Source organism: Mixophyes fleayi, chromosome 1, assembly GCF_038048845.1.
Source record: "Mixophyes fleayi isolate aMixFle1 chromosome 1, aMixFle1.hap1, whole genome shotgun sequence".
In the NCBI taxonomy this organism is placed as follows: Eukaryota; Metazoa; Chordata; class Amphibia; order Anura; family Limnodynastidae; genus Mixophyes; species Mixophyes fleayi.
This window is the reverse complement of record NC_134402.1, coordinates 363033597-363059449: the sequence shown is the minus strand read 5'-3', so window position 1 is coordinate 363059449 and position 25853 is coordinate 363033597. Positions and strand designations below refer to the sequence as shown.

Here is a 25853-nt window from a genome sequence, read left to right as displayed (position 1 = left end):
GTTCTTCAATATATTAAAAAGCACAAACTGACATATTCTCTTCAGGATAAAGATAAAGGAGCACCCTTAATCTTCCTCACCAGTGAGAATCTTCAGTCACTGGACACATTCACCTCTGTAACTCTGCCACTTTGTGACATGGATGTGTGAATGGCCTGTCTTCAGTATTAGTTCCAATTTAGCAATTTTTCATCCCCTGCAGGAGTCACTGTGATGTTTCACAACATTCAACCAAAGGGAAAAAAACAAGATATCACAGATTGCAGTTAAATCACATAACAGCTTGACATACAGTGTAAAAGCTCATGATAAGTGCTAACATAGACAAACTGCATCTAATGTTGGCTGGGTTAATTGTTTAAGGTGTCATCCAGTTGTGCATGATGAGAGCAGTGCTTGTAACTGCTTGTTACATTATATTCCGAGCAAGCTTGTTATGTGCACTTATGTAATAATTACCTACCAGATAGTTACGGCTAAAGGTTGATCTTTATGCAGACACAAAGAGCTGAATAGGGACATGAGGTTAAAGTGACCTGAGTGTACAGATATGGTGGCTGGATCCTATTGCTTGATCCTGGTATGAAAAACAGAAAGAAACTCCTGGAAATGCAGCTAAAAGCAGCTCACGTTTATTAATAGTTGCACAGATAAGCAAGCTTTAAAGAACAGATCCTGACATTTATCAGTTGTGACGCTTAATTCTAGGTGGATTCCGTGGTGGCTTAGTGGTTAGCATTTCTGCCTCACAGCACTGGGGTCATGAGTTCGATTCCCAGCCATGGCCTTATCTGTGTGGAGTTTATATGTTCTTCCCGTGTTTGCGTGGGTTTCCTCCGGCTGCTCTGGTTTCCTCCCACACTCTAAAAACATACTGGTAGGTTAATTGGCTGCTATTAAATTGACCTTAGTTTCTCTCGGTCTGTGTATGTATGTTAGGGAATTTAGATTGTAAGCTCCAATGGGGCAGGGACTGATGTGAGTGAGTTCTCTGTACAGCACTGCGGAATTAGTGGCGCTACTGGTGTTATATAAATAGCTGCTGCTGATGATGATCTCCCAGCAGATCCATCTAGATTAATGCAGGCTTGTCACAGATATATATTAATTACATGATATTAAAGACACATCCACAAGGGTGTTTTCTGTTTATCAAAAGGGCTTACATTGTACCTGTTATCAGAGGTGTTATCAGCCTATATATTCACTGGGACACATTTTGCACCTTACAGACTCTCCTTATATTGGCAATAATAACATTCAAATCTAAGATTGTAACACAGGTAATGAAGACATTCACTATGTCACCTTTTAATTTAAGATATAAATGAATGTTGACCGAGCAGCATTTTAGAATAAAACAATTGAAATGAATGAATGTCGTGGTTCTACGGTAATAGGCAGAATGTGGAAGTCACATTTGTACCCTTTCCACTAATCCTGTAGAAGTAGGTGCACAGTGATTGTACACCAGTGTGTACGCACAAGTAGATAAAGATGGACCTTTTTTTCAGAAATGAGTTTCACTATATTATTATGCTTGGGTGTTTGTTATATATATAATTTTACTCATAATCTGACCCAGGTAGGTGTTCCAGAATCAAAGGTATACCTTTTAGATAAATTATTTTTAAACATATTTGTTATGACGTGCTAAAAGTAGACACAGACAAAAGTAACATTTAATTAGATTTATTAACCATGGAAATCCAAGATGGCCTCCCCTAAATATGTCTCCACAAATGGCTCACTATATCATTTAGAAGGCTGTGTGTATTCTGCTGCAGATCCCGCTGGAAACAGACTTTAGCTCTGGACCAAAGAGTGGTTGCTTATAATGACTAGAGTAGACTAAGCAATTAGTGGTTAGGATGGTGTCAGATAGATGGTGTGGGCAGTGTATATATACAAGGTTTCTGTCATGCTATTGCGATACGCTCTATGAACGTTGTCTGCAAAAAGCGCTCGTCTGAAAACATCATTACTGCTACATTAAACAGTTCTCTGTGAAGCAGGCTTGTACCTAACGACATGATGTGAGATAACTCATAGGTCATGTGACATGCCTAAAAATGTGCTGGTTACGTTACATCTGACAGGGAATTAGATGAAAATATGAAACTATCCACCTACAGTACAGATATCTCTGCATCTCCGCACACCTAGGGTAGAATAGATGTGCTCTTTCATGTGCCCTGGTGGAGACTATCTTTGTGCACAGGGGCAAAATAAAGGCATTTTGTGCTTATTCTGCACAAAGAAGTGTGTGTTCCTTATTTTCAGGTAATTTTCAAGTATAATATTAGAATAAATATATTTGCATTGTAACACCTTTATATAGGGAATATAGACAGTCATGTGGGGAAAAAATACACATTTTCTACATTTCCAATGGGAAATAGGAATTAGGCTGCTGCTGCAGTTTTTTGTGGCTTACAGGCGTCATTGTTTTGTGTGACTGATACATTTCGCATAAGTGCATGACACGAAAATGCGTTGGGACACACAATATGCTTAATATGATTATGTTATGTTGGGCAGGGCTGCTTTAATAAAGGGATATCTTCCCATGGCACACAAGAGGGACAAGAGTGCAGCCATTAAATTTTCTCATAATAAAACCTAGATATTGGAAAAACTGAAATCATCTTCCATCTCAGTGCCATATTGTCATTGGAAGCCACAGGATCTTCTCTTTAAAGGAACGGAATCTTCTCTTTCAAGTGTGTTGTTGATCCTCCGAGCTCACATAGTTAAAAAGGATACTCAACTTAACTAGCATTCTTAGCTAACAAATCTTAATCCTAATTCTTACACATCCTTAAACAAAATAAACCCGAAATTTGAATCTGAATCTACCACAAATTTAAACCGACATTCACACGATCTGTAATCAAGTGCATGTTCCTTATTGTAAACCTAGCTTTAGCTCTTCAACTATCAACGCAACTACAAGCATGCAAGAAAAAATAATCAACATAATTCATAATAGTGAAAATGTTAAAAATACAATCATTGTTGTCAGGGAGTTTGATACACTCAACTACACAGTCATAAGTTCCTCTCTGTTAAAGTGACATATGGGTGTCCACTTGTGACATTTATGTATTTCTCCTGGGGGTCTACATACGCACCCCAAGGGCTAGATTTACTAAGCTGCGGGTTTGAAAAAGTGGGGATGTTGCCTATAGCAACCAATCAGATTCTAGCTGTCATTTTGTAGAAGGTACTAAATAAATGAAAGCTAGAATCTGATTGGTTGCTATAGGCAACATCCCCAGTTTTTCAAACCCGCAGCTTAGTAAATCTAGCCCCAAATGTTTTTCCCATGATCACTACTTCATCCCAGATATTTTAACCCCTGTTAATCTAGTGAATATTTTACATATATAAATGTGTAGGATTTAGGAGCTTTTTTATATATAGCATTACTTGTATTTTATGTTTAATGGTACGTTAAAACCATGTCTTTAGGTACAGTGCTCCTGTTCTGTCCGTGTGCTTGTACTCACATGTGCAGGATACTGACATAGTTATCTCAGCCCTAGTTTTAGTGCTGCAATAATTGCTTGTTTAGGGAGGGAGCCTCTGCTAGATCATCAATCAATCCACATCAACCTTTCAGGCAAATGGTGTTTCAAAAACATTTATTGTATTGTCATTGATTGTCAGTGTGGGAGATCTATACAGAGAGAAGAGGTGCCTAAATCTTGTCTGACAGTGGAGTGTGAACCTGTCTCTTTCTCAAAGAAGTTGGAATGATCAGCTGGCACTTTCAAATGCTTTTCCCTGTTTGATGTTTGGGTATACTTTCTACAAGCAGAAAACAACATGTTCATATGGATCTGAAAGATCGTCTTGTGTCTCTCATCTTACCCCTCCTAGGCCTTCTGTACAGTCTATAGCAATGAGTGGAGTGAGATCTAAAGTATGTACAACCCAGGAGCTCAATTGTGTAAAATAGACAGGTTACTGTACTTACATGCTTGTAAGCAAGAGTTCAAAAAATAGCATGAATAAAAGTCATTTACAAACACAGTAAAATGTGGCGGTGTAATGTAAATGCTGTTTTACTTCTTTTTGTAAATTATGCTTCTATTTTTGTGCATTTGGAACCACAAATGGTCCAGCACCTCAAGATGGTAGTACCTATAGGCAGAGCAAAGTTTGGTTTATATTGATGGCATTCCACACTGATGCAGACTAACCACAATAATGCACCTACAAGTGCAAAAACAAGGTTTCATTTTAAAGGACAAGTTATTGTAATTAACTTCAAGAATTGTAGGAGGTTTTGCTGGATTATTGGGGCTCCCCGAGCACTGATAGCACACTCCAAAGCTCTAAGGCAGTGATGGGCAACCCGATTTACTTCAAGAACCATATTTGCAGCCTTACAACTTTCGAAAAAAGGGCCCCACATTAACCTTAATGCCAAAACAACTGTGACACCCCCAATCACTCATCCAAAACACAAAACCAATCCAAAATGACACCACAGGTCATTCAGATCTGCCACTTGCTCCAAAATATCCATACATACCCTAAGACACCCACTTGTCAGAAAATGCCCCCATATATTTCAGAACTCCCCCACATGCCCCAGACATCCCTATGTACAACTCAGCACTCCCCTCATGCCCTCCCATGCCACTCACACCTCCCCACACTTACCTGCACAACCTGAGCCCACAGAAGTGGGAGTGAGAGAATATGGTCCTGAATGCCGTAGGCAAACCGAGAGGGGGGGGGGTCCCTAGTGCCTGGAACCCCCCCTCCAAGCATGGGGCACTGTATAATTGAGGTGGCTGGACCCTGCCCCCGCTTCTCACGGCTCTGCTTGAAAAGGGAGAGCTGTGTGCACCTAACTGTAGTGCATACAGCATTGCCCATGTATGTATATTATAGGAATAGGAAGAGTTGGATAGCAGCCAAGCACTGTCTAATATTATAGCCACGCCCCCATGCATGCTGGTCACGCCCACTAGTGGTGTGGTGTGGAAACCCCCCTTTACAAATCCTGCGTTTGCCCCTGAATGCATTGCAGTAACTCCTCTTCCTCCTCTTATTGGCTGTTCTGTGGGACTTGCCTGCAATAGGAGGTCACATGACAAGGAAGCCAGCTGCTCCCATTCAGTCTTGGGGGTATATTCTATTACCCCGGACATCGAGGTTATGTTGCAGCTGTGCATACCATCAGTTAATACAGTACCGCAACAAGACAGATTTCCCTTCGCAACCCTATGGGGGTTTGAACGGAAATCGTCAATGTTGCAGTAATACAGAGTGCCTCCGGAACAGACGCGAAGGCACTCTGCGGGTAATTGAATATGCCCCCTAATCTCTGCTTGCAGAGAATAACTGAGATCATGATCAGTAAGCTGGAAGCCACAGGTGAAGGCTGAGCAGATTACCTGCTGCCCACCACTGCTCTAAGGTGACAGCATTTGGGCACGGGCCATTACATGCAGATGTAAACCAATGTATTTAAAATGTACAAATATAACACATTACATAATGACAGCTCATATGTCCTGGGAGAAGAATACAATATGTTGCACCTCTGTGTACTTTCTGGTTCATAAATGATCCCACTGTATAGTTACCCCAATGACTTGTTTCTTCATTTTATTTGGCTGTCCCTAATTTCCAGAGATAGACCTAAGTTTTAAGATTTGTCCCTGAAATTTTCTTTCCTGATAATGCCCCAAGCTTTATTGTTTTATTTGTATGTGATACAAATAAAAAAGGAAGACGGGGGAGTTAATACACGGGGAAAGGGGAGACACTTGAAATACACTGTTCATACAAACAGTAACTGTGACAGCAAACAGTTGACCCTTAAACATATTATACAGGATCACCCCAGTGGAAAACACAAGCAAAATTCTTGCAAGTATTTCCTACCTAGAGCCATTGTTATCCCAGTATCCCAAGCCAGTCAACTCGGTCTACTTTTAATCCCTAAAGATTTCAATGTATACCTAACAATAATGCAATATCGCTATCATTTACTCCAACACTGGTGGGATGAGAGATTTCCACTATTGAGCTATAGTCAGACAATTCAAGTACTTTTGTGGGAAGGAAAGGCTGTGTGACTACCTGTGAAATGGAAAACATCCCTTAAATATGCTTATGCTACCCCTGCCAGTTCATTTAATCCCATCCAGCAAAAGTATATCAAATTTTTCCACTTAAGTGCAGAACTCGGCTCAGCTCCTCTCACCAGACTGTGCAAACTTTTGTAACCCACTATCTTGGCCTCCAAATCCATGCTGCTACCTGTAACACACAGGTGCATTTGCACAATGTAGTCAAAAATACTATTTACACTGCACCTTTGTACGTCTGTAGATATTAAGGGTCAGTTGCAAAGTGTGGAAGAAGGTGGGGCATAAATACTTAAATATACTGTACAGTTTAACACAATGGAAGCTGCAAAACAGACAAGTATTTTTTTACTTGTATGTTTCATAAATAAAAATGTCACCTTGACTTTACTCATTGATCAGTCCTGGAAATGATTTTTTTTGCTCACTTAGGGCTCCGCTTTGTACCATCCATCCTTTCCTCCTACTGGCACCACAATGTCCCCTACAATACTAAGTACAAACAGTGTAAATCTAAATCAGTTAGAATTATTGTTATAATTAACATTTACATAGCATTGTATATCTGTAGCATGTTATAATTTCAAAGAAGCACAGTACTAAACCAAGACTATGTATTGACAAACAAATAGGTAAGAGGGCCCTGTTTGCAAGCTTACAATCTATTGGCAAACAGGAGTAGGATACATGTGTACTGTGTAGATGGATGGTAATCAGGGAGAGTAGCCTATGGAGGTCAAGAAGATGGCTCAGGAATTTGATAAGCTTGAAGGTTTGGAGGGTAGAGGAATGTCTGGTTGTACGAAGTAGGAATTCCACAAAGTAGGTGGAGCCTGAAAAAGTCCTGTCATCGGGGAAGGAGCAGTTAATGGGTGTTGGAGGGGAGCAGATCTTGGGCAGAGTGAAGTTACTGGGTTGAAAGAGTTTTGAAGACAAGGGAAGAAATGTACAGACAGGTCCGGAAATATTTGGACAGTGACACAATTTTCATAATTATTGCTCTGTAGGCCACCACAATGGAAATTAATTTAAATAATGGAGATGCAATTGAAGTGCAGATCTTGAACAAAAATATTGTATGAAACATTTAGGAATTGCAACCATTTTTATTCATGTAATCCCTGTCAGTGTGCGTAGTGTGGGGTGCAAAGGTTACACAGTGCACCTCCTTCTCCAGCCCTGACTAGCTGATGGGCATGGGCGTAAATGACCAGGGGGTCCCTGCACATGCAGGTGTTTCTTTGTAAGTAGTGGGGCACAGGTGATGTCACTTTGTGGTGCAGTGCAATAAAGTCACAATAATTTAAGCATCAGACCATCATTCTCTAACTGATCTGTTTATTTACACTCCTCTTCCTCCAGCACGATAATCAGAATGGTTGCAGCAATAATGAGATATATACACAGCTCCTTACACTCCCCAGCACAGTTCTTAATGAGCAATATGAATAAGGTTACAAGTAACCTCTCCTTACTCCTCCTGCACACATCTTACACTGCAGGTGTTGTGCCGGGGGAGCCTGGGAGGTGGTCCCCAGCTTCTCACATCACCTCTCTTCTCTCTCTGTCTCCTCTTTATCTTTTTCCCCCCTTTTTATAGCCCCTCCTCCTTCTCACTCTGTCTTTAGCAGACTGGGCTGGGTTGTCCCCATAGCAACCAGTCTTAATCACTGCACTGTCTTCAAACACCTAACTCGCCACTAGCAGGCGCTACATACACAGTCCACATTTTCAGGGACTGAAATGCAATTGGATAAATTAACATAATCATAAATAAAATGTTCCTATTGAATACTTTGTCGCAAATCCTTTGTAGACAATGACTGCCTGAAGTCTAGAACACATGGGCATCACCAAATACTGAATTTCCTCCTTTGCTATGCTTTGCCAGGCCTTTACTACAGCTGTCATCAGTTGTTGTTTGTTGTCCGTGGGTCATTCTGCCTTTAGTTTTGCCTTCAGCAAGTGAGATGCATGCTGGATTGGGTTGAGATCAGGTAACTGACTCAGCCATTGCAGAATATACCACTTCTTTACCTTAAAAAAACTCCTGGGTTGCTTTTGCAGTATGTTTTGGGTCATCGTTCATCTGCACTGTGAAGTGCATCAATAAACACTAGTAAACCAGTGCCATTGGAATCCATACATGCCTGTACAATGACACTGCCCCCACCGTGTTTTACAGATGATGTGGTATGCTCAGGATCATGAGCCTTTCCAAGCCTTCTCCATACTTTTTCCTCCCATCATTTTGGTACAGGTTGATCTTAATTTCATGTTTTCAATGAATGCTGTTCCAGAACTGGGCTGTTTTTTTTATTGTTTTTTTGGAAAAGTCTAATCTGGTCTTTCTATTCTTCGGGCTTATGAATGGTTTGCACCTTGTGGTGCACCCACTGTATTTGCTCTCGTTAAGTCTTCTCTTTATGGTAGACTTGCAAAATTATATGCCTACCTCCTGAGAGAGTTCTTCCCTTGGCTGGATGTTGTGAAGGGTGTCCAGGTCTTGTTGTGTTGGTGAGCTCACCAGTGCAATCTGTGGGTTTAGCCACTCCTAAGGTTCCTGCTATCTCTCTGATGGATTTTTCTGGTTTTGCAGCCTAATGATGGCATGTTTCCCTTGATTTGAGAGCACCTTTGACCATATGTTGTGGGTTCACAGCAACAGCTTCCAAATGCAAATGCCACATTTGGGATCAACTCAAGACCTTTTACCTGCTTAATTGATAAAGAAATAACAAAGGGATTAGTCCACACCTGTCCATGACACAGCTTTTGAGTCAATTGTCCAATTACTTTTGGTCCCTTGAAAAAGAGGGGGCTTCATATTAAACAGCTGTAAATCCTAACCCCTTCCTCCAATTTGGATGTAAATACCCTCAAATTAAAGCTCATAGTCTGTCCATTAGGCCCATATTAATTGTATAAGTGTAACTTGAATATGTTTTGGTAAGCAACTAAAATAACAAAATATGTATCAGTGGATATAAACCTAACTGTATGTCAGCACACTTTTGTTAATGTCATTGTATGTTAGCAGAATCATTTTATATTGGAATACTGTATGTAAAGTACAGGCAACCAATGGAGCAACAGTAGAAGCACATTTTGCAAGGAAAATTAGTCTAACATCGGTATTCATAATTGATTGTAGGGGTGAAAGTCTGGTTAGAGGAATAGCAGTAAGGAGGAAGTTGCAATAGTCAATGCAGGAGATTCTGAGTGCATGCATCGAGGTTTGTACAGTGTCTTATACGAGATATGTGAGTACTCTGGAAATTCTTCTTAGAATGAATAGATGAATGTAAGAGGATTTGGAAACAGATTGGATGTGTGAAACAAAGGACAGTTCTGACCAATACCCCATTCATACTGCACCAAAATCCCGGGTTTTTGCCGGGGCGAGCTCAAACGACGGGTCTTCAACCAGGGATTTATCGAGGGGTAATTCCCGGGTCGGACCCGGGTTGCCTGCACTATGAATGGTGCAACCCGGGTTTTTCAACCCGGGTTGCACAGAAAACAAGCTGATTGGCTGTCTGACCTGTAATGCTCACAATATTTACATTAACTGCATACATAAAACCAGGAAAAAAAAACTCGAGAGGAAAACAACAGTATGGACTAAAACAACTACTTCTATCATCCACACTATAAGAAACAAACGAAAGAGAAAGGTCGCACATACTTTACATAGGTAACTAAAGTAAAGTACGGAGCGGTGAGCAGTACAGAACGGAATTGGTGGAAACACTGAAGAAATGTCTGATTGTTTACAAATGATACAATGGAACAATAAAAATTTAAATATCTTATAAGATACACTCACACATCTTTATGGACAAAACAGCAGAAAAGAAGACTATTACAAAAAAAAATGTTTTCAGCCAATGAAAACTGCTCTGGTGATGACTCCCACAACTTGCCAGGGCACAGACTTGTGCAGTATGAATGGGGTCAACCCGGGAAATTCCCGGGTCCGAGGTGCAGTATGAATGGTGTTTCTGAGCTGGGACGCTCCAAGCCCCGGCAAAAACCCGGCTTGAAAAACCCGGGATTTTGCCGGGGCGGCAGTATGAAAGCGGTATAAGACTGACAGCTACGTAGCTTGATGGGTAGGGTTTATTTTCTTATTGTCAACAGATATAGAGATGTCAGGTAGGGACGAGGTGGGAATATTATTAGCTCAGTTTTTGGAAGATTCAATGAACCATGAACCACCATGGACAGCTAAAAAGGCTGATGTGTGTTATCCACTGTCTGTGGTGCCCAGAGTGGTACAATCATTTAGGAATATAATCTTCATGTTTACCTGGGATCTATACATCCCAATTGAATTGTTTTATACCTATACATAAACATTTTTTAAAAAAATTCACAGCTCACTGCAGTGATAAGACCTGTGCCACTGTGCATACCGTACCTCTTCCCTGGCATACAAATGGCAGGTCTGGGCCAAATAGAAACATATGAGCAGAAAAGAAAATCTGGGTCTGTTGTTTATTTTGCTTTTGCAATACATGTAATACTCTTCATACTCTATATGGAGATATATTTTACCAGAACTCTAAATGAAATTAGAATAAAAATAGCAAATGACAAATATATATAATTGAAATATATATAACTGAAAATAATATAATTTTTACTCATGTGGGCTAAACTGAAAACCAGACTTAACTTACTTACATTATATAAATTATCTGAATGTTCTTAAACCCTAAATTGACTTTAGGTGGCTTAGTGGTTAGCACTTCTGCCTCACAGCACTGGGGTCATGAGTTTGATTCCCAGCCATGGCCTTATCTGTGTGGAGTTTTTATGTTCTCCCCATGTTTGCGTGGGTTTCCTCCGGTTTCCTCCCACACTCCAAAAAAATACTAGTAGGTTAATTGGCTGCTATCAAATTGACCCTAATCTCTCTCTCTCTTTGGCTGTGTGTGTGTTAGGGAATTTATACTGTAAGCTCCAGTGGTGCAGAGACTGATGTGAGTGAGTTCTCTGTACAGCGCTGCGGAATTAGTGGCGCTATATAAATAAATGATGATGATGACTAATGTGATATGTTTTTTATTTTCAGTAAATCCCAGAAATCGGTGGAGAACGACACAGCCTTAAATGATTTATGGAAGAACAACAATAATATGCCTGTTGTATTGAACAATCCATACCTAGAGTGTGGGCAGGTAGGTCAATGCTTTATCAATTAATTTGCCTGTTGCCTCTGTGTTATCAACCATTGCAGATTCTGTACTTGTCATATTAGTTCTGGATGTGGGAATGATGTGTCTCCCAATCTCTGGATCTGCACTGTACCATTTATTGAGTACAGAGTGTACAGGGTTGTAGAGTATTGACTTAGAGTCAAGGTTGTCAGTAAAATCCCAGCTTCTCACAATGTGAATGACACATAAACGTCATTATTGATCAAGGATGCATCAGATAATCCTTGGTTGTTATTTTTTCAAGACACAGATACTAAAAAGATTTTTGTACTATTTATTGCTCAGTTAATTGTATGCTGATATTTTGACATCTATTATATTCAAACATTTTTTTTTATTTTCTATTTTAATTAGTTTGATACAATTTACCCTCCATTTAGAGTGTATGATACAATGTTGCCTTTTGGTGCTGGGATTAATTGTAGGGATACTTAGGCACTAGGTTTCAGAGCATTCCCTATCCTCACATCTATGTTTCAGAATTCCAATGATCAAAATATTCATAGTAATTTCATGGTCGGGTGTTATCATTGGAAAAAAAAGAGAATATTGTAACAAGAATGTAGAACACAGCTGTAATTAAAGTTTTTTGTCATAGATTTTATATGAAAACTAAACCCAAATCTTAAGTGGTTTACTATACCCATTTACTAGTGTAATGTATAAATATATCTGTAAAAATGTATATGTATATGTGTATATATATATATATATATATATATATATATATATATGTGTGTGTATATATATATATATATATATATATATATATCTATATATATATATATATATATATATATAGATATATATATATATATATATATATATAGATATATATATATATATATATATATATAGATATATATATATATATATATATATGTATATATATATGTATGCCTGGAGAATAAATATATATATCAATATATAGGACTCCAGGTAACCTTTGTTACTCTTGGGAGTTCATTTTAAATAGGCATTTTAGGTGCACTTTGTGAAATATTATTAATACTACATAATGTGCTTGGAACTTGAAGGAAAGCACATGCCACAGGCGACAATTTAATTGAGATGGTGGGTTGCTTTCACTACAAAGCACATATTTACCTACTGCACAATTTGATTAATAAAACTTTGGGTGACGTGGGGAGAGATTAGGTGATGTGTGGGTAAGTGTCTTAGACACCTTGAGGTTCACGCTGTATTGTGTGTTCATCCATTTTTTTAGTGTAAGATACGTAAACTTGTACTGTGCATGCACACAAAGTGTACACATACATCCGTACGCACCTTTGGTGCTTGCTCCTCCTTATGCTTGGACAGGCCGAGCAAGGGAGAGGGAAGGGGTGTACAAACGCACACTGAGTATAGTAAGGGGGTGTTCATGTCATTTTTATCTGAGGCAGACCCGCTGTCAATAGCGGTATCACTTGGTACCTGATGGCTGGTACAGATACATACTGGTGATGACGGTAACCAGAACGGGCTAGCAGCTTCTGATTGGCTGATTGCGGAGTGACATCTGACAGCTGTCTTCATTGATCTTGCCTATATTATATGATTTTGTGGCGTTTTTTAGAATGAATTTGACATAAAACTGCTGCATATGTTATTGGTGCAGAGCCAAATGCATCTTGAGATGCCTCTGACCCAGTGTATGGGTGTAAATACAATATTTTTACGTGCGTTTGATTTGACAGCTTTTTCTAAACGCAAATGGGTCCCCCTTAGCATCAGCCCTCTTGTGTTTATGGTCACTCCTGACAATAGTCAGTATTCAGTTTACTAGAGCACAAACTATTTCAAATGGAAGTCCTCCGTGTCTTAATGTCAGAAAGATCATTACACTGATATTGCCTGCTCTAATTTTAAGGTAAAACAGGAATATAGTAATGGCTATGTGAAGACACTTTCTGCATCATTTGCAGCATTGCAGATCAATATGGGAATACGGGAAAAAATGGAAAAGTCACTTCAACTCCTTGCTACTTCAACCTTTGGACCATCCCCATAACTATAATTGATACATTGTTATCAGAAAGTACTGCTAATTTGAGCCTTAGTTAAGTCATTAACTCATGACTGTAAGGGGATATTGGAATTGTTATCATTTCATGTATACCATAGGTCAGTGGATCCCAAACTTTCTCAGTTCGAGGCACCCCTAGGGTCTCAATAATTTATTCAAGGCACCCCTAAGCCAAAATAATTACCACGTAGTCCCCCACCGTGCTTACCACTGGCCGCAGCACCCCTGTGAGATCACTGTGGCACCCCAGGGAGCCATGGTACACAGTTTGGGAACAAGTGCCATAGGTAGAATTGCAAATATAAATGTGATTTCCCATAAAACGTGCATCTGGTTAGTGCATCATATTACAAATGTAGCCAATGGCTGATGGGCTTTGTAGCGATCAATTGAAATTTTAACACCCCTTAAACCTGCAGTCTACACCCTTGAAACCCATTTATAAATCTTTTGAATCTCAATTTTGTTTTTTTACAAGTGGGCAGGCCCAGACTGGCACTTAAGACATTTTCCACAAGGGCTGGTGTACATGATAGAAATTGAGTGATCCAGGCTCCCAAAAATGTGTTTGTCTGTTCAGCTTCACTGAAACCCTAACCCTGAGGTCATTAAAATAGCTGCAGTTTCTGACCCTCTACACTCAGCATCCCATACTGCATTGGGACACTGGTGGTAGCAATAGATGGCAAACTATTCAGACAGTGATAGAACAACTGTGACAATGGCCAACTGAGAACATGTGGGCTGGTGAGTTTTGTATGGCAGGGCTGATGTTATGTTCCAGTCTGGCACGTCACATGCTCGCAATATGAGGTGCATTGCTGTGCTTAATCAGCAATGTGTTTATCCGAGAAGATAGCGCCATCTGCGCTGGAAATCATTAGGCAACAATATATTCATCATATACCTTATACTTCATACTTATATATATATATATATATTATACTATTGTTATTAAGGGGATTAACCTACTCAATAATAATAATAATCAACATATTTTTCAAAACAGAAGAATGAAGAAAGAAAAAAAGTGATTAGCGTTTTTGAGTGCACTCTTATCATCTGATCATTAAAAAGTTACACTTTATTATAATTCTTTAAAATTATAATTAATTTGCGTTGGCGAGGTGTATATATATATATATAAAATAAAAAAGACTGCAAAATGAAACATAGAGAAAGCCTCTTTTTCCTTCTTACGCTCAGTCTGCATTTAACAAGAAAAGCTCTGATTTGTGTGGGTGTGTGTGTGTGTGTGTGTGTGTGTACTCGCACACGTGTGTGTCTGTGAGTGTGTGTGTGTTTGTGTGTCTGTGCATGTGTGTGTGTGTGTGTGTGTGTGTGTGTGTGTACACATGCTTGCACAAGTTCGGTCCTCATATGATAGTGCTACATATTATGTGTTAGATTGCAAGCATTTCGTCATGCCACAGATATAGACAGATATAGATGTCTGCAAATGTTCAACAAATGTTCCCTTAAGGATTTTATTTATTAACTTTAACTCAAAATTGAACTGGATTACGGTAAAATTGAAATCAAACATGTGGAAGGAAAAAGCTTCCCAGAGGTGGCTGGGATCTCCTTTCAGTGTCCCTGTACAGAAAGATTATGGGATTCCCCTGCCACATTTGGCTAGAATCTCTCTCTCTCTCTCTCTAAGCTTCAGGGTCATGTTAATCCTTTTTACTGAACGTCTGCCCTGCTCCCACACATTAATCTGCTTTTAACTTATATTTCTGACATAAATGCAGGATTTCCCTTCCAGCTTGGTGCTGATCCACAATGAAATACCCATCACCCCACAAACAGACTCTGAATCCTTAATCTCCATTATGACAGTTCCATTATGTATCATCTATTTAACGATGTAGGTTTACAATCACAATGAGTAGATTTACTAGAGTGTCAAGGAAGCATACTCTTGCCAACATCCAACATGGCCAACAGACATCTTGAAGACATGTTAGACCTCTAGTACTAATGACTTGAGAAAAACCTTCAAGGACAAATTATGGAAACTTATTGTGACACACACTAATTCCTTCTTTAAAAATAGTCATATGGGGTATTACAGCCTTGTCCCAGAAGGACCATGTATATCATATATCATCTGTTTGTTCCACACAAGGGGTTAACAGGATTCCATTTGTTTCCATTGGTTTGCATACAAATTGCAGCAATTTTTTAGATGTGAACCACTGAGCACCAATATTCTTATTCCTGATACATACAATATGTTCACTAGTAAATAGAGTATGGCTGCTAAATCTCTGAAATGTATTTCATTATTATATATAATTTCCTTGTTTTCCTCACCTAATAGACGAATGACAAACAGTTGTAGCTATTTCCTTTTCAGGATAATTTTGAAAGTTTACTGCTTTATATCCCTCTGCGAACAATGATGCCTTTAATCTCCATGATAGCCAAATTATTAAACACTTGGTGGATTTTGGATTCAGCACTGTACTATTAAATGACACTTACTACTTAGCACTAGCGTTTTGTCATATTTATAGCAATACGACTTCCCCAAAACTGCTAGTATCTATTCTTTTTTACTATATATATTTCATAAAAGGTCATGTACAAATATCCTCAAGAGTAATATATTACGTACTTGCCGCAGACCAATCTTCACCTGACAGAGGCTCCTGCAGCCTTCTGTTCCCAAGTGGGAAAGGTTCTTATATGAGATACTATATATAAAACAACATAATATGTCTTACAAGATAGAGACTGATAGGGGCGGTAGAAAAAAACCTTCCAAAATACCAACAACTGGAGTCACATATTGCAACTTTCCCCATAAGTAAAATGTACATTAAATTACTGTGACCTTATATAATAAAGCAACTAAGAGCATTCGCAGATCTATATGTGCAGTTGATCATACACGCAGTTATTTGGACCACATATTAGGCTGTGCTAGAACATATTTACCCCACTTTGATTGGTAATCTTATTAAACATCACAAAGTCCTGATCCCTGAGCACTCTGTATTACTGACCCATACCTGTATATTACTGAATATAGTTATTAGTTATTATTTTATTTAAGGCAACTAGCCTTTTATGTCTAGCTTAGTTGTATTTCAAAAGAGCTCTTATTTACATTATTCACTCAATGTGCGAAAGCTACTGTAACTTTCTAGATATTTAGAATAACAGGTGGAAACTGGAGGGGAGCATTAAAGGACATGGAAAGGAGCCTTTCAGGGTCTAACATGACCGCCAACAGGATACAATGTTTGAACTCAGCTGCAGATAAAGAACAGTTAAGTTATGTGGGGATAACATGGCTAAAAGATGTCTGTTTATATTATTACAACTTGTATTTCTAGAATCCTATAGAGAATATTTAAAGAAAAAAATACCTAAGCCAGCGCACCGAACCACTTAGATGTCTCATTCCTGAAACGTTTATATTCAGAAGTATTTATTGATTTTATTAGTTCTTTAAGAAATCAAACCTGATATAGAAACATTTATTGTAGCAAAGTATCTTTAAAAAAATCTGCATAATTGCAGCTTTGTGTCATCTGATTTGGCAAGTTATGATATGATGTTGGTGTCTTTGTGGAGAATTATTTATTTGTGTTTTGGCTTCATGTACAAGCTTCATTGAGCTGCCAACCAAATATATACAACTGAATACAACTCTATTATGTCTCATCCTGTCTCTGGTCTTTTCTCTCCTTCCCCTTGGACTCTGGCTTTCCCTCAATTCCAGGTTTCAGCCTCGGGTAGACAGTCCCCTGCAAAGAGCCAGGTGAATGAGAGTCCTTCCAAGTGTCCTCGTTATCTGAAAGTGAAGAATTGGGACACAAACGCTATCCTGCATGATACACTGCACTTCAAGGCTTCCATGGTAAGTTGTACATTGTGACTGGTTGTGTACTTTACCTCTCAACCTACTATACAGAGAGGCAAATCTGCCATAAACATAGACCTGAGCATACACAGTGGCTTAGTGGTTAGCACTTCTGCCTCACAGCACTGGGGTCATGAGTTTGATTCCCGACCATGGGCTTAGCTGTGTGGAGTTTGTATGTTCTCCCCGTGTTTGCGTGGGTTTCCTCCCACATTCCAAAAGCATACTGGTAGGTTAATTGGCTGCAATTAAATTGACCTTAGTCTCTCAGTCTATGTGTGTTTGTGCATGTATGTTAGGGAATTTAGACTGTAAGCTCCAGTGGGACAGGGACTGATGTGCGTGAGTTCTCTGTACAGCGCTGCAGAATTAGTAGCGCTATATAAAGCTGATGATAAAGATGATGATACACGGTGGCAGACTTCTGGTCACCAATAAATTATTTTCATTATCATGGCTTTTTTATACATCAATCATATTACACAGCATTGCACAGAGAATATGTAGTCATTCACATCCGTCCCTATATTATCCCATTGGGATTTTCATTCTATATCCCTTACCACACACAATGTGTACACCAATACAACTTGCAATATAAGAAAATGACAAACATACTTTATATGTGCAAGGGATAATTAAGGTAGAAAAGATTTATATGCAAATTTATCAGGCATGCTATACTAAGTATATGATGTATACACTAATGTTGGTAAGCTACTAATAACACACATGATTTTAATTAAAAAGAGCTGCAATATAATTTTACACTTAATTATACTTGTCTTTTAGCCTACGCCTTGTACAGAGCAGCTCTGTATGGGGTCCGTCATGACTCCTTCACAGATTGTCCGTAAACCAGAAGATATACGCCCTAAAGGACAGCTTCTTCCCCTTGCCAAGGAATTCATTGACCAATATTACACTTCAATTAAAAGGTAACATAGTCTTTAGTACATGGCAGTTTTGATGGTTAAAGTACAGATAGTGGGTGTTATTTACAAAAACACATTTTTCAGAAGTACTTTGTGCCTTTTTTTTACTACAGGGCACAGCCCCATTCTGTGTTTTTGTGGTCTTTATGAGCAGACACTTTTTTTTTGATGTTTTGTTGAGTTTTGGTCCATGACTGAATTGCATGTCTGCGCGCCCATCTGCAATTGCATATGGTGGAAGTAAAAAAAATCCCTTTAATATTCCACGTGGACCACCCTCTAAATTTATTTTTGTTTCCGTTTTTCTCCTAAGATACTGCTCATCTGTCCTTTAATGTATTATATAACTCTTGACAGTATGGAAACAGCTGCCAATCTGTAATTTAAGTGCTGCAATTTTACATCTAGGTTGTTTTTGTTTTTGTCTATTCATTTATGTGCTCCTGTTACTTCCTCTATAAAATACACCTAAACTGAGCATAAGTCTGGACTATTGCCCACAGTTTTGAGGTAGTCTAAAAATCTGTCTGTGTAGCACAGCTACAAAAACTCACCAAATGCTTCCAAAGATGCTCAATCTCCGTTCCTTCAAGTTATCTTCAGTGAGTAATTAACTCCTTGTATTAACATTTGTGTATAAAAACACAAGTATTACTGCATCTAGCTGGCACCCACATTCGGCTGTTACCTATTTCCTAACATTGCTCAAGGTCTGCACTAAAGCCCTTGCAACCAATCAGATGTGCAGTCACTGTCTGACCTGTCCTAGACAGATAAAAGATAATTGCTGACTGGCTACAATGGCTAATATTACACCTTTGAGCATTATCAGTAAATTACTCTCACAGTCTCATCTATCGATCTTTGAATGTATAAGCAAAATTACCAGGATGCTATGATTTTCCCATTAATTTTCATGGAGGCTGTAATACATATTTTTTAAATTAGATTATTAATTTCTCTTTATTTTTCTTGAAGATTTGGCTCCAAGGCTCACTTAGAAAGAATGGAAGAAGTTAGAATGGAGATAGAAGCCACAGATACCTACCAGCTCAGAGACACTGAGCTTATATATGGAGCTAAACACGCGTGGCGCAATGCAGCTCGCTGCGTGGGGAGAATCCAGTGGTCCAAACTGCAGGTGAGGCTCTTTCCTATGCAGAACTACTGTACACCAGCTGAAATATGTAGATATTAAGCTTTTACTAACCCCAATCTGTAGTACTCATAGTAGCGGCTCCTTTATTCTGTAGTTTACATAGTGGTTTATACGTTTATGAGAAAGAGACTATTAAGGACAAAAAACCCTATGGCCAATATTTGTATTGGGTGATCAGGGAGCTTCAAAGTGATATTTGCTTGATCTAAAGCTTAGATCAATGTTCTGTATTTAGTCTATATAGAAATATGTCAAATTAAAAAGCGATACCACACTGTTTTACGTATACTTGCCAACCTTTTAAAACTTCATTCCGGGAGATCCCGGGCAGGGTGGTGTGATTGGAGGGCGGGAGGGGTGGGGTGCGGTGAATCGCAGCATTTTTGCCCCGCCCCCGCGACAAAATGCCATTTTTGTCGCGGGGAGGGGCCAAAATAACGCAATTCACTGCGAATCGCATCATTTTGACAGCAAGTTGCCAGGAGTCCGGGAGACCTACCCGAATTTCGGGAGTCTCCCGGACACTCCGGGAGAGTTGGCAAGTATGAGTTTTACTTCATGTCACCCATAAGGTGATAGGCAGATGACTAACATTTTTCTGAGTGATTCTTTGTTTGCATTAAATTCCATGTTCGCTCTCTTGTGTAAGAGATGTATCTGTACATAACGCATGTCTTGTGTACAGTGTTAATGTGCTATTTTATTGTCCTAGGTCTTTGATGCTCGAGACTGTACCAGTGCCCATGGAATGTACAATTACATCTGCAATCACATCAAGTATGCCACCAACAAAGGCAACCTTAGGTGAGACTACCCAATGTTCATATTACAGATTGCATATGGAAAATACTGGGGACATTTCTGAAAACTGTTCTACAATTAACAGTGTAGCCAAGGCAGCGTTTAGCTGTCATATTTCTAGTCCAGTTTAGAAAATGATAGCAAACATCTGGTTTCCACGGGAACACCAGATTTTCTTCACAGTTACCTGCGGGAAACCTTTCATAAATCCCCCCTCATGTCATATTTATACAGCGTACGTCCACTGTAGCACATATTTCCCTGCAGACCACTCTGACGGTCTCTAATGGGAGCCGGCCTGATGTCTCTTCACAGATCAGCAATCACTATCTTCCCCCAAAGGACTGATGGGAAACATGACTTCAGGATCTGGAACACTCAGATCATCCGTTATGCAGGATACAAACAGCCTGACGGCTCAGTGCTGGGAGACCCGGCCAATGTAGAGCTGACGGAGGTAATAACAAGCACAGATCTCAGGGATGGTTGGTCTACAACATTTGATGCATGTAGCCCCAGGAGTAGGTACGATAGATTTAATGGGTACTGCCACCAGTTACATTAGACTCAAAATAACCGTTTAATACATAAACAATGAACACACCCTTATAAAGGGGGTATATTTTTAAACATTTAAGTACATAAAGGGCTATTTGCCAAACATTTATATACATTTGCAGGTATTTGGAAAAAATGTAAAGACTTTAGGGGATATGTGTGATAAATTACTACACAATAGCAATCATAAGAGGATAAATGATGCACAAATATGAGGAACTCTGGTCTGGCTTAGGGGTTCCTAACCTGCAGTTCCCCACTAATTACCAGTTATATTTTAACGAAAGCAATAAATGTTTCTTGCAGCCTAATGTACAATAATTAAAGATAAATGAATGACTGGTTCCCAACGTACCCATGTGTTTCACAACTGATTCATAGGCCTAATGTGACCCACAAAGATGAAGAACCCCTCCTCTGTATATGGAAAAAGAGAGAATTATATTACATTACAAGACATATGAAACCTAGATGAGGAATATTTAGTTTTTTTCTTGTTGTTGATACTTCTGTTATATATATATACTAGAGTCATCACTTGGGATTATTTCTGTTGGCAGATTTGCATTCAGCAAGGATGGAAAGCTCCACGAGGCCGTTTTGATGTCCTCCCTCTTGTTCTTCAAGCAGAAGGCAATGACCCTGAACTTTTTGAGATCCCCCCGGAAATGATTATGGAGGTCCAAATTCGGCACCCAAAGTATGTCTTATAGAAAAACCCACCACAACTCATGAAGTTATATAAGGGATAATGTATAACCTACAGTTATATAGGTGATAATGTATAACCTACAGTTATATAGATGATAATGTATAACCTGCAGTTATATAGGTGATAATGTATAACTTACTGTTATATAGGTGATAACGTATAACCTACAGTTATATAGATGATAATGTATAACCTGCAGTTATATAGGTGATAATGTATAACTAACAGCTATATAGGTGATAATGTATAACCTATAGTTATATAGGAGATAATGTATAACCTATTGTTATATAGTTGATAATGTACAACCTGCAGTTATATAGTTGATAATGTATAACCTGCAGTTATATAGGTGATAATGTATAACTTACTGTTATATAGGTGATAATGTATAACCTACAGTTATATAGATGATAATGTATAACCTGCAGTTATATAGGTGATAATGTATAACTTACTGTTATATAGGTGATAACGTATAACCTACAGTTATATAGATGATAATGTATAACCTGCAGTTATATAGGTGATAATGTATAACTTACTGTTATATAGGTGATAATGTATAACCTACAGTTATATAGGAGATAATGTATAACCTATTGTTATATAGTTGATAATGTACAACCTGCAGTTATATAGGTGATAATGTATAACCTGCAGTTATATAGATGATAATGTATAACCTGCTGATATATAGGTGATAATGTATAACCTGCAGTTATATAGATGATAATGTATAACCTGCAGTTATATAGGTGATAATGTATAACCTACTGTTATATTGTTTATAATGTACAACATGCAATTATATAGGTGATAATGTATAACCTGCAGTTATATAGATGATAATGTATAACCTGCAGTTATATAGGTGATAATGTATAACCTACAGTTATATAGATGATAATGTATAACCTGCAGTTATATAGGTGATAATGTATAACCTACAGCTATATAGGTGATAATGTATAACCTACAGTTATATAGATGATAATGTATAACCTATTGTTATATAGTTGATAATGTACAACCTGCAGTTATATAGGTGATAATGTATAACCTGCAGTTATATGGGTGATAATGTATAACTTACTGTTATATAGGTGATAATGTATAACCTACAGTTATATAGATGATAATGTATAACCTGCAGTTATATAGGTGATAATGTATAACCTACAGCTATATAGGTGATAATGTATAACCTACAGTTATATAGATGATAATGTATAACCTATTGTTATATAGTTGATAATGTACAACCTTCAGTTATATAGGTGATAATGTATAACCTGCAGTTATATAGGTGATAATGTATAACCTGCAGTTATAAAGATGATAATGTATAACCTGCAGTTATATAGATGATAATGTATAACCTGCAGTTATATAGGTGATAATGTATAACCTACTGTTATATAGTTTATAATGTACAACATGCAGTTATATAGGTGATAATGTATAACCTACAGTTATATAGGAGATAATGTACAACCTGCAGTTATATAGGTGATAATGTATAACCTACAGTTATATAGGTGATAATGTATAACCTACAGTTATATAGGAGATAATGTACAACCTGCAGTTATATAGGTGATAATGTATAACCTACAGTTATATAGGTGATAATGTATAACCTACAGTTATATAAGTGATAAGGTATAGCCTACAGTTACATAGGTGATCATGTATAACCTACAGTTATATAGGTGATCATGTATAACCTACAGTTATATAGGTGATAATCTATAACCTACAGTTAATTATTTGGGTACTTATATACAGGTCACAGCTATATGATGTGACTTCTAATGTCCTCAGTTTCTCATGGAGTGAACGCACCATTATAATGTCATATTTACTATAGTAATGCCTTTTTAATTAAATTGAAATAATTGGAGTCTGTACAAATTCTTATATTACATTATAGAAGAGGTACAGGAGTTAAAGCTGTTCTACCACCTCTGTGCAGCCATCTTTTGCAGGCTCCTCCAATCATCTTATAGCCCTGATCGAGAACCAGCTTGTGATTGGTCCGCCTGCACACACCATCTCCGCTGCCATTTTAAGTTGACAACCTAAATTGATTTGTCAGAGCCATGGGGGAGTGTTTCAGCCCCCAAAGCTCCAGCTTGTGGTGAGGTGGATGGAGGTCCTTGTACAACCACTTTTTATAAGACAGTAGTGCCGTTCTAAAGTGACTTTCCTTTATTTCATTGATGCACCTAGTTGTAATCTTTAATTATTTACTCACAATGTCTTAAAAACACGTCTGAATGGAAAAGCCTATATTATTGCAGGTTACTTTTATATTACTTGTTATTGTTTACATGTTTGGTTGATTTTGCTGCTATATTGCAACATATTGCAGATGTGTAAAAATTATCAGCTTATGAAAACAAACTTGTAAATTATACAAATTTACTTTTTCATTTATGTGGGCAGACAACTGCCCAACATATTTGGTAATGCCTTGCTATAAAGTTCCAAGAATAAAAAAAAACTTAGCAAAACCACGGCCACAAACAGGAAGTTAAAGGTACCAAACAAAATGATTTCCTCCGATTAGTGTTTCTGGTTAAGTACCGATACATCTAAATAAATTACTATTGATTAACAAGTCAGCTTGTACCAAGATTTCCCCCTCTGAGGGGACTTCGAGAACTGGGATTGATATGTAGTATAGCAATATAAACAAACAGGGCAGATGTTACTACAATGCTAATGTTGTGTGAGGATTTTTTCTACAATTTAACTCCACCATGATATTGTTTTTTGTCTTCAGATTTGAGTGGTTTAAAGACTTGGATCTAAAGTGGTATGGATTGCCGGCTGTATCGAGCCTGCTACTAGAAATCGGAGGCATTGAGTTTACTGCATGTCCTTTCAGTGGATGGTACATGGGGACTGAAATTGGAGTTCGAGATTACTGTGACAACTCCCGCTATAACATACTGGAGGTACTGTGGCCTGGTAAAGAGCTCCACCTTTTGGCAGCATTAGATAATTGCATAACACATTTTACATGTTGCTTGAAGTAATGTAAAATACATCAGATTTTCTTATTTTTTTTTATATCAGTAACTAAAAGTAGGTATTTTCCTATGTACTACGGAGATCAACAGGATTCTGTCTAGAACACATTTTTAGAATTTTAAACTCGATGGTTTGCGTTTGATGCCACATTATGTTAGCTTATATTTTCAATTACAAACTATCTTTGATCATCGTAATGTTTATTGTTTACATGTGCCACTTGAATGGATTGAAATTGATATTGTCATTGTTAACTGTGTGTACAATCTTAGCTCTTAGTGGAAAATACTATATAGGCTATAATGTCTTTAATATTACAATTTTCATAAAGATTTTGGATATTGTGTATATATATAAGTGGTCTTGGTGTACAAAATAGTAAATCCATGCTTAGCCTAACTGTACACACTCATCTGTGCCTTCTGGGATGTATTCACTATTTTTTGGAAGCTATTGTGCAAGTAAGAGAAAGATAGACAAACACATACATAGTGACCTGTTGGAGACAGCTATAAGCATTACTCAGTTGAAGGAATCATGAAATAAAAGCTAATGTTATTGTTCAACTTGTTCAAGTGTGCTAAAATAATCCAGGCACAGCTTTCTGAAAATGCAATAATTTATCATTGGGACAGATCTTATTTAGTAATATATTTCCTGCAGGAAGTCGCCAAAAGAATGAATCTGGACACAAGAAAAATGTCCTCACTATGGAAAGACCAAGCGCTGGTGGAAATTAACATTGCCGTTCTGTACAGTTTTCAGGTAGGTCATTAAAAGTATATATTATAGTGATTACATAGGATGGGATGAGCAATCTGGAGAATTCTATGAGTATACTAGATGATAATGACCGTATAATGTTATGTAAGGTTGTACTTATAGCAATTTATCGACAAGTGGACAACCCAGCTGTTGACATTCACATACACTATGCTCTAGCCATTAAATCCACCTCATGAACCACACATGATTTATAATAATTAAAAATTATAGCAAAGTGCATTTCTTCATCATAATACAATGTCGTCTGTTTTTTTCCCCAGAGTGATAAAATAACAATCGTAGACCATCACTCCGCTACTGAGTCCTTCATTAAACACATGGAAAATGAATACCGGTGTCGTGGCGGCTGTCCGGCAGACTGGGTTTGGATTGTACCTCCAATGTCTGGAAGCATTACTCCTGTATTTCACCAAGAAATGCTCAATTATCGTCTCACGCCTTCCTTTGAATATCAGGTATTGTGCTTTGTAAATTAAATTAACAAGTACAAGCTGAGATTTAGGATTGTGCTCAGTTACAATGGCATGATAATAAGCTTGCCTCAGGTAAAGCACATTAATTTAAGTACCAAGCCTAGAGCTTTGTGCCTTTAAATGATAATGGCACTCTTCGAAGA

At 38.0% G+C, this 25853-nt stretch overlaps 1 protein-coding gene across 5 annotated transcripts in view; it reads left to right on the top strand.

The window, feature by feature from the left end:
* NOS1 (nitric oxide synthase 1) overlaps positions 1-25853 on the top strand; it is a 136186-nt gene that overhangs the window by 79221 nt on the left and 31112 nt on the right. For all 5 annotated transcript variants that reach the window (XM_075178521.1, XM_075178518.1, XM_075178523.1 and 2 more), the window contains exons 3-12: positions 11194-11299; positions 17104-17241; positions 18037-18182; positions 19158-19320; positions 20051-20142; positions 20455-20596; positions 21258-21397; positions 24201-24375; positions 25115-25216; positions 25498-25692. In XM_075178521.1, the coding sequence (XP_075034622.1) occupies positions 11194-11299; positions 17104-17241; positions 18037-18182; positions 19158-19320; positions 20051-20142; positions 20455-20596; positions 21258-21397; positions 24201-24375; positions 25115-25216; positions 25498-25692 (1399 nt within the window). The remainder of the gene's footprint in view (positions 1-11193; positions 11300-17103; positions 17242-18036; positions 18183-19157; positions 19321-20050; positions 20143-20454; positions 20597-21257; positions 21398-24200; positions 24376-25114; positions 25217-25497; positions 25693-25853) is intronic.